Raw genomic sequence first — 12,500 nt, 5'->3', positions numbered from 1 at the left:
CCTCCCTCCACACCGCCACTCCATACCAATTTATGCTAAAGCATTCTGGGATGTTGGGGGTTAGTGGGGATATGGTTTGGCCACGGCACACATATCAACTTTCTCTACAAACCTCCAGCTGCGGCTCCACTCTAAAGAGGACGCTGAAATTTATGAGCGTGTGCACACACACACACATACACACACACAAACACGCACACACACACACGCACACACACTCACACACACACACACACACACACACACACACACACACACACACACACACACACACACACACACACACACACACACACACATAAAGTGAAAAACTAACAAACTGTATATCAGCACTTGTATGCACAAACACAAACATTAGGATGTGGACTCACACACACATGGTCACACACACACATCCAAGAAAACACACATTCACACACTCTCTCACAGAACCCCATCGCTACCGCAAACGGGCCAATTTTGCTGTATGAGTAAACAGTGATCCGGGGAGTCCCCACAGGCTGTAGTGCAGATGGAATGGAGTGGAGAGAGAGCTCGGTTAGACTCTGTACTGTACACACACACACACACACACACACACACACACACACACACTCCCTCTCCCAGTGCTGGGCCCAGCTATTTACCTCGCTAACAGAGCAGAGAGGCCGACACACTACAGCAAGTGACAAAGGCTGTTTGCACAGAAGCAAAGCCCTGAGCAAAACCCTTGGTAACTCTTAAAGAGGATACGTCAGAGAGGGAGAGGAGAGAAAGAGGGAGCCAGAGAAAGTGTGAGTATAGGAGAAAATCAGATACTGGAGGTGGAAAAAGCTATTTCTGAATTTACGCCTAATGCCTATTGCCTAATAGCAATTACTATTGTATGCTGTAAATCTTTTTTATTGTACCCAAAATCGACACAGATTATTTTTGGTGAAGTATTTGTAATTGGCTGTGAGAACACAGAATGGTGCAGTGAATTATGGGTATGAACTTTCACCCGGACAGGAAGTAGTAACACACACCCACACCCCAGCTCCCTGACTCCCGTGTGTGTGTGTGTGTGTGTGTGTGTGTGTGTGTGTGTGTGTGTGTGTGTGTTGAACATGGGGCTGTGGGAAGGTTGCCAAGAGAACGTGAATCACCCAGAGGAAGAGATGAAAGATCAGACGCAGGCACAGAGCTGCAGAGGGCATTCAGTGGTCAGGCTCGTCTCCCCTGTCTTCTCACCAAACATGGAGGCCAGGCTACAAACGAGAACAGAGCACGTGAGGAGAAGTAACAAGAAACACAACTGGCCTGTCTCCTCCATCCACTATAAATTGGTGGTGAAATAGCAACTAACCACTACCTCATATGCAGTGAAATAGCTCAGATTTTCCAGCCATTTTGTAACTCTAATCACAACTGGCATTTCATTAGCAGTTAGCCGTTTCATAGCCGTTTCATAATTTTGTCTTGAGTTTCCGTCAGCAGGGATGAAAGAGTGAATGTGTCTTTTGTGTTGGTCTCAACTTGTGATTTTTATCAGAGATGAGACTTGAGGCTTTGCGTTTCATCAGCGTGAGCCAGAAGTGCAAGGCCAGCAGTTCCACATCTGAGACGTGTTAGGCTCGTCGCGCTGTCACAGGGACTGTGTGCGTGTGTGTGTGTGTGTGTGTGTGTGTGTGTGTGTGTGTGAGACGCTGTCACAGGGGCTGTTTGGAAAAGCAGACGTACCCTAATCTTCAGCAAAGAATGAAGCGAATTGTGTGTGAAGTGTGTGTGTGTGTGTGTGTGAGTGTGTGTGTGCAGATGGGCTGACTTGAAGAGTGTCTATGTGTGTGTGTGTGTGTGTGTGTGTGTGATGTGTGTGTGTGTTAAGTAACTATGTGCATAGAGTGTATGGAGTGTGTGCACACAGGGTGTGTGTTTGTTCTCAGTCTGTGCCACCTCTGACATGGATTAGGCAGTTGCTCCTGTGTTAACTGGCTCAGTAAACAGATCTCATGGTGCTGCTAATCCCTGTGCATACACGCGCACACGCACACAGATATGTGCGCACATCGCAGCGCCATAGCATCACAACACACATGGGATGAGTCAAATCAGTTTGCACATTTGTTTATGTATTGAAGGCGCGCGTTGGAGAACAGATCCTCTCCCCTTTAGCTACTCCACCCGCGCTCTGTGGAGAACCACGCCAGGCAGGCTCCGCGTTCCTGGCCTCGGAACCAGAGGTGAGAGGTTATCTGAGGTGAAGAATGCCAAGTTCATGCGCGAGGGTCGCTCTTCTCCGCCTGCAGCCTCCTACCCTCGTACCACGGCTACCAGCTTTCTGCTCCCAGCTAAATATAGCCGTTTGCGCAGTAGCGGATATTATGCAAATGTTTTTAAATGTTTTATCTGAGGAATTACGAAGCCTCCTACTTCTCACTGACAGTTGTGACAAATCGTGATTGCGCCGGGAGTGCTAGTTGGAATCAAACAGATCATATGTTGCCTTTTCCTTTCATCTGTGCCTGTGCTCCTGTTTTTCTGTGTCTCTGAGTGGAGCTCCGTGTTATGCCTTAAGTGTGACACCACATTACAGAAAAAGGCTTCATTGTTGTTTAGCCCAAAAGCAAAGAAATGTCAATTAAACACTCCCACTCTGGGTCTGTGTGCTGTTTGTGTGTTGTTGCCATGGATGTTAAGAGCTCCGTGAATGTGCTGCTTGTACTTTGTCTTTATCAGTTCGGTGGAGTTGACAGATCAAATTTTGATTTCATTTTTGGATGTGATTTTTTTTATTTTATTTTTATGTTCAGTTTACAATTAACATGATGAAAATGTTTCTTCCTTCTCACCCACTTTCTCTCTCTCTCTCTCCCTCTGTGTCCCTCTATCTCTCTTTTCTTCTCCTCTATGGCTTCTCAGCCCCTCCTCACTTTTTCCCAGCCTTCCATCCTCCAGTGCCCATCGATGACAGGCACACGCAAGGCCGCTATATCTACGAGCCCTCTCCTGTTCCCCCTCTACACGTGTGAGTACACACACACGCACACACACCACACACACACACACACACACCCACACACACCCACATTCATGCTTGCCCTCTGTTACACACGCTGCCTCATGACTGTTGAAGGCTGAGATCTGCTTTTCTTTGCCACATCAACCATACAATTACTAGTCCACTGCTCCCTATAACATGTCCTACTCTACACAACATCCCTCAAATCATTCTGTCTGTATTTTCATCAGTCAATGACGCTGCCACAATGCATTCCAAACCGGCTCAGAGAACCTTGTCAAGAAATATTGACCCCCCCAGGACACTCGTCTGACACAATCAATTGTATAATCCTTCCACAGCAGTAGCTCCTGAAGAGAGAGACCACTGATATACTGATATTCCAGCGGGAGCATGTGAGGGCTCTAATTGTTGAAACGTTGATAAAGTAATCTGCATCTGCGTTGGAGAATAAGCGTGAAGTCTTCTGCCGTCTGCCCCCCCAAATCACTCACACACACACACACACACACACACACACTCCCTGGGGCCTTTTGCATCGCTCTCCAAGGTGAGCTGCGTCTCCACATGTCACCTGATCAAAGAGCGGCGCGCTCATCTTGCGTGTAACACGTGTCAGGAACACGCAAACGAGCACACGCGTGTCAGACAGCAGGCAACGCGAGAACCCTGAGAGAGGCTGATGCGTGTGAGAGTGCTGATCAAACCTTGTCACGGGAGACGGAGCTCACCCCCCCACTCCCTGATAGACGGAGGAACACACACACACACACACACACACACACACACACACACACTCACACTTACACACACATGCCCTTACACACAAAATGTAAGGGTGCATCCTTACCCATGTGGCATTTTTTTTCTCACACACACTCTTTTTTTTTTTTTCTCTCTCTCTCTCTCTCTCTCTCTCACTCACTCACTCACTCACACACACACACACACACACACACACACACACACACACACACACACACACACACACACACACACACACACACACACACACACACACACACACACACACACACACCATCTGGTAATAATGTACATATTAGGAAGTCTTACTGAAAGTGATTTTTGATTTGTGAATTTAATTACTTGTCTGTTTTGTTGTGAAAAACTAGACTCCCATCTGTGTTGTCTGTCTAATCAGGTACCTGAAAGCAGTTGAAAGCAATCTTTTGAAGGAAGTTCAAAATAATTTAGTGCAAAGCAATAAATGAAAATGAGTGTAGTAGGTTTCTAATTGAAATGTGTACTTGTTACAGAATCAAAAGGGTTTTTACAGGGTATTTTTTTTCCGTTATTATCATTCACTTTTTCATTGCTCATCCATCAAGGCTCTCTGACACTTTGTTTTGTGTCCTGCTTATCTCTTCGTTGTACGATATCTCTCACTCTGTCTCTGTCTGAATTCTCTTCTTCATTTTCACTTTCACTTTCCTTTCACTTTTTTTATTCTCTCTCTCTTATTTCCTTCAGTCTTCATTTTCTTTCCTTCCCATCTCTCTCTCTCTCTCTCTCTCTCTCTCTCTCTCTCTCTCTCCCTCTCTCCCTTCTCTCTCACTCCATCTCTGGGTTGGCATGGACAGCAGTGGAATGGACGCTCTATCGCCTCTGCGGCAGCCAACCCCCCCCCACACACACACACACACATACACACACATACACACACACACACACACCTCCACCGGCAGGAAGGACGCGATCAGGGCGCAAGAGGTCTACAAATTGGATGGGGCAGCTACTTGGGCTGCATTATGTTTGATATTCTTCATCATTATATCCCCCCACCTCCTCCTCCTCCTCTCCCTCCCCAGTCGTGTCCTCCAGAGCCATATCTCCTCGACGCGCTCCCGCATGCCGCTCAGTCTAATGAATTTTTTATGTCACCCCCCAACCCCCCACCCCACCGCCACCACTCTTTCCCTTCTCCCGGATGGCGTGCTAAAGAGAGGCATGAAAGTACCAAAGGAGTGTGTGTATGGGTGGGGGGGGAGGGGGGGGTAGACACAGGGGAGGTGATTGATGTCCTGTGTCAGTGCAAACAAAATGGCAAATATAATTTAGCATTTAGCTTATGTGGAGATAATGGGGCGAACACGAGCAGCGAACACGAGGCGAAGACAAACAGTCGCGCCGCTCGATCCATCAGCTGAGCCGTGCGGGGATCAGGAGTTCAGGCTTACGGAGAGGGGGAGAGAGAGAGTGTGAGAGAGAGAGAGAGAGAGAGAGAGAGCAGGTGAATGAAGTTAAAGGAGAAGTTACTCTTTGCTGCCCCCACCCCTCTCCTCAGACAGAAAGTTATCTATGCATTTGCTTTGTCACGCCGTAAAAACGTCAAGCTCAATGCTCTCTAATGTATGTGCTCGCTCGTCTAGGAGACGCTGATCAAACGGCAGCGCATGGCCGCTGACTGGGAGGACATGACAGAAGAATGATGGCAGCCACTCCACCTTCTTCATTAGGGTCGTTTAGTGCTCATCCACGGCCGTACATCACCCGCGAATCTCAGCGCGCGGCTGCTAACACAATTTGTTGTCTCCCCTCTCGTTCCCCGCAACATTTCTGAGCTAGTCAACCAGCCATATTATGAGCTGCCTTTCAGATAAAACCACTCCACTGCTCGGGGGAAAAACGACCTTAATGAGTGACATGGACACAATACGAAATACATGAAGTGTGTGCACAGCATGTACATGATCATGCTTGAGCTGAATTCACTCTGGCAATATTTTAAATGCGCCCTGAGGAAAAGCTGCGCAACCTGTACTTCAGAATACTTACAGTACGTCTCATGTGGAAAATGCCTCCTTTATTTCTGAACAGACGTGTGGCAGCGTCATGAGTGTGTCCTGTGTGAGTCAGGTCTGTTGTTATCAGGAAGCTAATATTGTCAAGAGGGTTTAATGGCATGTGACATTAGCTCATTTTTGCTTTTGGACATTTTTATAGTACAGAATGGATTATGTAATATATTTAAAATTTGACATATAATTTAATGAAATATTTAGCCGTAATTGGGCAACTCTAGCAAAGTCTGAGTAGCCATGCACACACAAATCAGGGAGCTGCTCAAGGGGCCATTTGGACAGGTGTATATATGTGTGTGGGTGTGAGAGCATGTCAGTTTGGGGGCACGTTAAGAAAGAAAAATGGAATTGTTTTAAGACAAGTTCTCCTTAGCGAGCAGAATTAATCGTTATTAGCACCCTTAAATATATGCCTAAGTACACAGCGAGTATTATTGCGCTACTTCCCCATTCAGCCCCTCATTATGAGGCGTAATTACACTGGGCTCTGCCTCGCGGCGGCACCATCAATCTGCGCGGCGCGAGGGCCCCGGCCGCGCCAGAGCAGGAGTGGGCATCTGTGTCCGGAGCGTGGAGGAGCGAGCGGATGATCGGCAGAAAGAGCGGAAGGAAGGAAATGGGCAACTCATTTTCTGGTGGCACGCCGGCTTGATTTGTACTGCCCCTGTGCTTGGCAGAGCTGGTGGAGTCCTGTCCTATTATTCGGATGACTTTAATTGAAACATGTTTATTTATGGGGCGCCGCTCGGAGCGTGGAGAGGAGGTAGGCGCGTCGGGGGCCGCGAGCAGACAGGGCCTGGGTGATATGAGCGCGCGGAATTAAATTAAAAGCTCATAAAATGAAATATGCTCCATATTAGCTGTTTGACACTTAATTTGCCTCCGAATGAGCGCAGGAAATCACAAATTAACTGTCCTTTGTTTTGCTCTCCTGCGGCAGCCCTATTAGAGCCAGGGAAAGTGCAATTATAGGCAAGGGGATAATCGTTTGGTTTATGAATCCACACGCAGGGGCTGGGGGAGGCTCCGGCGTGGCATTCAATATTAAAAAAGCAGGGGGTCACGCTTTCCCTTGTGTGGGCTTGCTGTTTACACGCCACGCCAGCCCGGCTATAGGAAGTCCTTTGGCTGGCACAGGAAGTGGGCAGTCTGAAAGCCATTCAGCGCTTTCGGAGGTGCTGCAAGCGGAGCATGTCTGCCGCTTAAAAAGTGGGCGTAGCTGTCCCGGTTCGGTGAGTGCTCTCCTTAGAATGACTAATGTGCTTTAAAGTAGGGCTGCCTCTAATTTGCAGGGAGATTAGTTACTCTTAGGTGTGAATGAAGCAGGTCTCCAAATAACAAGTTTGCCCTTTATTTGGGCCTCTTTCTGCATGGGCCAGGTGTCCCCTGAACATCTTGCGATAGCGGTTTGGGATTTAACATGTCAGAGTTTTGACCCAGCTGGAAAATTGTGTGGGACTCTCTGAAAGGAGAGGCTAAAGTTGTGGAGCATGTAAAGAGCACAGGAGGAGAAGAAGGAAGAGAGAGAGAGAGAAAGAGAGAGAGAGAGAGAGAGGAACGAAAGCTCAGAGAAGACCTAAATTCACATTTGACTTAAAACGCTCGTGCAAAGCTGTTTACCCCCTCAGCTCCGTAGTAAACTCAGAGCCGTCGGTTTGGATGTTGCAATGTAGGGAATGGCCAAATGCATCACTGAGTCTGAGAATATAATATGTAAAGGCCAGAACTCTTCTCAGGGCTGAGGCATTTCCCCGCCCGAGGTCTCCAGTGAATAGAAGCTCTCCATGACAGTAGGTGATTCTGGGACATCGGCACGCTTGACTGCGGAGTTGTCAGAGTCCTCGACAGGTTGCTGCTGTGCGTGCCAGTGCATAATGCCAAACTTGTGGCAACAACCAGCCGACCGTCATTGTCCTCCTCTAAGCGCTCTCAAAAGGAGCGAGACTCCGCACGGCTAGCTCTCTAAAATATGGAGCCCACTTGTGTGCATGGGGCTCTATTGAGGAAAGGTAGTCAGCGAGTGATACCTGTGGCGCTTCACCCGGTGTCTGTCTAAGCCTCACCTCACGTCACCATGGTGCTACTCAGCGCTGCGCCCCACAACCCCCCTGCAGCATCGGGGGCAAAGCTGAGCTTCATTCAGTCCTTTCAGACGGGTCCACCCCCGGGATCATCCCCCGACTCCGAGCGGCGTTCCTCTGGTCGGTGTTAGCGACCCGTGGCTGGTGCTGAGAGGACACTTCCTGCTTAAATAGACAGACGGACCGCTGAAGAGGCTCCACTCCACAGGGGTGCCACTCAGTGCCAAAACAGCCATTGTCCAGGATGGACTTAATAGGGAATTGGGGAAGAGAGAGAGATAGAGAGAGAGAGAGAGAGAGAGAGAGAGAGAGGGGGGAGAGAGAAACGAGGGAGAGATGGTTCCTGAGGTTATTGCGGCGGCATGGCCCTCGTCTGAAAAACAAAGGCCCTCTCTTTCTTGGAGGCCCCCACTGTCGTGTCTGCAGTCGCTCGGCAACCGACCGGAACAAATGGAGGTATTCACCACAAGTCAATTACCCACAGCGGAGTTTACTTAAGACTCAGTGGTCATCAGAGCCAGCCACGGCCTCAAGCAAAACTCACACACACACACACACACTCAGAAGGGCTAATTGACTTGCCATTGGGGCTGTAAATAGTGAGGTTAGCCGTTAGCATTTGATTTTGGCTTGAATTGATGACAATGTGAACACATTAAGTTCAGCAAAAAATACCTGATTTTTTTTTTTTTTTTTTTTTTAATCTGAGTCTCTTCAGTTTGAAAAGTTATACCGGTTTCATACCGGTGATATATACTTAATATTATATAATGACTTTTTGCTGGCAGATTATTTTGTATGCACAGTATTTACAATACATATGGATGTTTGTTTACTGGAGAGGAGTCATATTTATGTTCTGCTACTGTCAGCTAAGCCCAGGCATGGGCCTCGTGACATGATGCCAGTTTCTCGGTCATGATGCCAGTTTCATGTTTGGGAACCTGACTGACCAGTTTCCTGTTCTCACAGTTGAGGATTTTCATGCCAAGGTGATGGTGACACTTGATGAAAATTCAGAAATTCTTTCATCCATAGAAAAATGTGTTTGTGTGATTTGCAGTTGTTGGAAACTTGTGAGTGTGGATGAAATAAGTAGATGTGTGGTGTCACGCTTCACAGGTCCAGTGTACTTTTATGCATATTTCACATCCCACACCCACCTATTTTATCCATATACCCTTTGCATTGGCTGATTTCTTTGTGTATTTGTGTGTGAACCAGTGATAGAGAGAGAGCAGGAGCATGTGTGTGTGTGTGTGTGTGTGTGTGTGTGTGTGTGTGCATTTTCATGTAGGTGTTTTGTGCATGTGTGTGTGTGTGTGTGTGTGTGTGTGTGTATGTCTGTGTCCCTGCATGCGTGACTGTGTGTGTGCATGCACGCCAGAGCACTTGTAAGGTGTGCGCTGCATTTTTCCGCCATTATTTCCATAAAGTGTTGTCAGAGCGCCCAATCTTCCCCCAGCGGAGCGCCGCACTGTTTAGCATAAAGAGCAGCCTCTTATCTCTCCACCTCGCACACACGCCTGTGAGAGGTCCAGGCATGGCACCTCATGCTCCCTTACAGGGGGAGAGAGAGAGGGAGAGAGACATAAAAAGCAACAAAAAAAATCGCGTACCCCCCCCCCCCCCACCGCCCCTACTCATATACCGGAGGAAGAAACAAACACAGTTTCGCGCATGTTTTAAGATTCCCTTTGAAGATTTTCGCCTCAACACCTTTCACGGCTCCTTTCACCGCCACCCTTTGCATTTGAATGGCAGAGAGAGGTTTGGGCGACAGAGGTGTGTACACCTCCACGTCACACTCCCGTGTCAGGGATTAGGCAGCCAAAAGCAGGAGTTCACACACACATATGCACACACACACGCACACACACATTTAGACACATTTAAATCTGCTCCGAAGATTTTTGTTCCGGTAAAGTAATCGCTTGCTTGCTTTTGCCATGCGGAAGTTTCTTTACAATCACGGCCAACAAGGAGATGCTCACAAGAACTCCGCAAGCCCCCTCAGGAAACCCCAAAAAAACACAAGACCCAAAGTTTATGTAAGTTTATATAAACTGGAATAATTCACCTTTTCCAATGTTGCTCGGAGAGAACAGAGAACAGAGTGTGTGTATTCTGTGTGTGTGTAGCCGTAAGCATCCTTGTGGGGCAGATGATGCAACACCCAGACAACTGCAGCCTCATAGAGATCATCACAGATGAGGTGTTTCTCCCTCTGGACCCGCGTCTGCTCATAACCTCCTTCTGTCTCGCAAAAGAGAACAAACAGATCCAGTGCTTGCGTGATGTGGGCACACAACGATGATGTGTGGTCGTGTTTGGCGTGCAGGAGACTTAAGTTGTTGCGGCGAAGTCCAGCCGAAGGTGGTCCTCTTGACCCATTCACATCACCACCCAGCCTCTCCCTCACGATTGTCACGACTTCTTTTTTTTATTGGCCTGTCTCTCTTGCTCTCTCTCTCTCTCTCTCTCTCTCTCTCTCTCTTCCCTATTCATTTCCATGATCCTCTCTCTGTGTCTCATCAGATGTCTGTCCTCTCTCTCTCCCTCTCTTTCCTCTTGCATCCCTCTTTACCTCACTGCCTTTCTCTCTGTCCCCCTCTCTCTCCCTCTCTCTTCGGTGGCTGTCTACGGATAGCCTGCCCCATGATTAATGGTGTTTATTCTTGACAGAAAGCGCCTTTTATTTATCTGCATTGCCGTTTCGCCGATACTATCAGTCACCTGAATGAAAAATATTCAGTCATACCAATTTTGCAGTATAATTGAGTGGAGTCATATCCTTTCAGTCCCATTCTCTCTCTCCCTCCCCTCTCTGAGCTCCCCTTGGCCTCTATCTGGCACTCTTATCATCGCCACAGTAATTTTCGCGCTGCGTTGTTTGATATGGAGAGGTTGGCTTTAGCCGCATTTGACATAAAGCCTCTTCAATTTTCGCGAGAGAGAAAGAGAGGGGGGAGAGAGGTAGAGTTGGAGAGAGAGAGAGGGAGAGAAAGTCGCTTGCCACTCTGAAAATGTGCGTGGTTTGGAGAAAGTATCTTTTACCCCTCCTTTTTTTTCTTCATAGGCAATTTCAGGATTTTGAGAGAAAAGAGATAAATTCTTAAGGAGAAATAGAAACAGATTGCAGTAATATCTTTTTTTCCTCCCCTGTATTACACTGGTCTCACTGGCTAAATGGTTGGGAGACGCTTTTTTCCCCTGGCTTAAGCCAGACTGAGGAAGTAGGGTATTTGGGAAGTATGTGATGTGTGCGCTCAGAGAATGATTGATGTGGTGGAAAAACGGAGCAGGCTTTATTTGTTTGTCTTCTATTCATGCCTTCTTTAGCTTAGTGTAACATCCTTAATTTCAGCTGCCAATTTAAAACCCCTCATACAATACAACGTTGATCAGCTAAAACCCATTAATACCACTGTTTTTCTTTAACGATGGATGCTTCAAATCCGTTCAGGTCCGTATCGGCATAAATGCTACCCTATTATTTGTATTTCTCTGACAGAAGCGTGAATCTGTATTATATAAGTAATTGTAAAAAAAAAAACAGGGATTGTGTATTTTGTGTAATGTCATGTTTAGTTACAGCACTCACAGTAAGAACAGCAATCTATTTTGATACCTCCTTATGCATGTTACAGTAAGAGGGATTGGAATTTTTTAAAATGTTGTACATTTCTCTCTCTCTCTCTCTCTGTGTGTGTGTGTGTGTGTGTGTGAATGTACCTTGTTAAAAAAATCACTCGCTTTTTTGGCTGTGGAATGCTGACTCCCCTGCTTCCTATTATGATGGATTAAAGACAATATCCCTGCTTTCGCTTTGAAGATTTTCCACCGCTGTTTATTTTAATTAAGAAAAAAACATGCAGCTTTGACCAGATGGGAGTTCCGACTTGCAAACAGGAGACAGAGAGCTCGTTTCCGTCTTATTCACAGCTCTCCCCATCCAACCCCACTATTTTACTGCTCTAACCACAATCAACAGTATCATTACTGCTGCCAGTGTGGTTTGGTAAACACAGGCATTTTGCATGTATACACATAGGAATATGTATTGTTAGCTTGACAAACAGGCTTCAGATAAAGGCATTTAAGGTTTAAAGATGTGATTTAGTTTTAAGCACATCAAATTACGCTGGTTCTCCTGGATGAGTGGTATTCCGTTTTCTTAATTTTTGTCTCAGGATGTTAACGTTGCTATTTAAGGCATTCACCCATTTTATTTCTGTTGTATATCAACGTAAATGAGGAAAACATTTACATCCTGTTTGCAACATTACAACATCGTTTAAAGCCTACACAAGGTAGATTTATATCTCTATCTCAAAATCCTAAGTGGCTAAATAGGACACTATAGGATTTGTATGAAATTAAATTGAGTCTTGTTTGAAAATAGGCTTTTTATCTTAAATGTGTACATTATAATAGCACTGAAATAATGCCTAAAAATCCTATTTTCTGAGCTAACTTGAAAGGATTGCATTCAATTTAGACCAATAGATCAATGTGATTTATCACAAATTATGGCAAATCACTTGTCAATAAGCCATTGGTTATTACGTCTATAAAACCGTGCTGCCACCATTCGATCATAGAAGAGTGCTTGTT

General features: G+C 46.5%; 1 protein-coding gene across 1 annotated transcript in view; it reads left to right on the top strand.

Annotated features, from left to right (window-relative positions):
• gli3 (GLI family zinc finger 3) overlaps positions 1–12,500 on the top strand; it is a 122,909-nt gene that overhangs the window by 62,459 nt on the left and 47,950 nt on the right. Inside the window, exon 4 of the mRNA XM_062521410.1 lies at positions 2,881–2,986. Coding sequence (XP_062377394.1) covers positions 2,881–2,986 — 106 coding nt within the window. The remainder of the gene's footprint in view (positions 1–2,880; positions 2,987–12,500) is intronic.

This window comes from Sardina pilchardus, chromosome 19 (genome assembly GCF_963854185.1).
Source record: "Sardina pilchardus chromosome 19, fSarPil1.1, whole genome shotgun sequence".
Taxonomy (NCBI): domain Eukaryota; kingdom Metazoa; phylum Chordata; class Actinopteri; order Clupeiformes; family Clupeidae; genus Sardina; species Sardina pilchardus.
The sequence above is the reverse complement of the archived record's forward strand: the minus strand, read 5'-3'. Positions and strand labels throughout refer to the sequence as shown.